General features: G+C 41.7%; 1 protein-coding gene across 1 annotated transcript; it reads left to right on the forward strand.

Annotated features, from left to right (window-relative positions):
• The first annotated feature begins 602 nt into the window (after positions 1-602).
• On the forward strand, positions 603-1,538 carry LOC131780421 (holothin acyltransferase-like). The gene has a single exon (XM_059097027.2). The coding sequence runs from the start codon at positions 603-605 to the stop codon at positions 1,536-1,538; it is 936 nt and encodes a 311-aa protein (XP_058953010.2).
• The last annotated feature ends 253 nt before the right edge of the window (positions 1,539-1,791 follow it).

A 1,791-nucleotide genomic window follows, 5' to 3' on the forward strand; every position in this document is an offset into this window, starting at 1 on the left:
ATTCGTCACATTTCCGAAAACATTGAGAAGTAAGAGTCTTCATGAAAAGGTCAAAAAGAGAAGTCACCATGTGGCAAATCCAAGAGAAAGCCAAAAAGATCGAAGGCAGAAGATTTGGTGAGGCGAAGAGACCGACCATGCTCTTCGGTGTCTTTGCTTTACGCAATGAATTTGTAGGAGTTCGTTTAACCGATTCGTTTTGCCTGGTGAGGTCGTGAGGTGAGTTTTCTTGCTTGTCTTTCTGGAAAAATTGAGCAGGAAAAAAGAGCTTTCTTTGCTTGTCTTGCTTGAAAAATAGAGTAGAAATAAAGCATTCTTTGCTTGTCTTGCTGGAAAAATAGGGCAAAAAACAAATTTAGAACGAAATTAAATGAAACGAACATGTCTTTTAATTTTTGGTGCTTTATCAAAAAACTTCGCCAAACCATGCGATTTTCACATGAGGCACAAGCCTCCTCGCTAATGCATAATGAAACTGATAATGATCACAATGATAAAGATACATTCATCTACCACCTTTTTATGTGCTCTATAAATAGACCTAGTTAACATGATAATAGTGTCATTTCCAGAGGACATCTTGCTTGTCTTTAGTACGAAAAATGGAGTCTCTCGTTCACCTTCAGCTAGAGAAAGATGAACATAAATCGTTCATGATTCTCCCGATTACGACTGAGGAGGAAATGCAAAGGTTTGTAATAGAACCAATGGCGAAGGAAGGCTGGCGGCCGGGCTTAAAAGACGCCGAGTGTTTTCTCGCTTGTGACCCCACGGCAGCTTTTGTTGGCGAACTGAACGGGAAACCCATAGCCACAGTAAGAATCTCAAAATATGGCGACAGCTTTGCTTTCATTGGAGCTTACCTGGTGGATAAGGAATATAGAGGAAAGGGATACGGCTTGAAGATCTTCAATGCCGCCGTGTCAAGTGTGAAGCCAACCAGCAACATCGGATTATATGCTTTCCTTCACCTTGAGAAAATGTACGAAAGAGGCGGATTCCGAAGTTACTTTTATGCAGCGCGCTATGACTTCCATCTCCCAACAGCCATGGCTTGTTTTCCAGGAATAGTGAAGAAAATCTCTGTAGAAGTAAAAGCTATAGAGGACGTAGAACTAGAGAACTTATTCCTGTACGATAGGCATGTGTTTGGCTTCGAACGTAGCGCGTTCTTATCGAGATTGCTTCGTGCAGCCGGTACCCTCGGATATGTGGCCGTCAACCGTGAAGGCTCCATTGTGGGTTACATTTCTGCCCGACCGACTTTTCTCAAAGAGGAAGGTTACTTAATAGGACCTCTGTTTGCGAATTCTAAAGCAATCGCACAGAGGCTACTGAAGGCTTTGTTCGAGAAGCTTCTTCATCAGGAGAAAGCTACCCCATTGGTTTGCATGGATGCTTCAACAAAGCAGGGTATGGAACTTGGAGAAGAACTTCAAGGAAAAAAGGTGTTTGATTTCGTGTACATGGTTACAAAGGATCTCCCTAATACCTGTTTGGAAAAGCAGTTTGGTGTTACTAACACTGACCTGGGATGAGATGATGAGAATTTAAAACAACGCTATTGGCGTGTACCTCACGTAATGCTGTATTGGTGAATTTTACTGGACACGACTCGTACACTATTAAAGTGTGAAAACCTAAAATCTGCATAATGTCCCACTTTGATATGTATCTCACTACAATGTATGCTAGTTACCCTTTGCCTTTCAGTGTACAAAACTGTGTTGCACAATAGGTGCTGCATGCTTTTATTGATTAATGCTAAATTAAGAGGGTCTTAATAGGGAG

The sequence above is a fragment of the Pocillopora verrucosa genome, chromosome 5 (genome assembly GCF_036669915.1).
Source record: "Pocillopora verrucosa isolate sample1 chromosome 5, ASM3666991v2, whole genome shotgun sequence".
In the NCBI taxonomy this organism is placed as follows: Eukaryota; Metazoa; Cnidaria; class Anthozoa; order Scleractinia; family Pocilloporidae; genus Pocillopora; species Pocillopora verrucosa.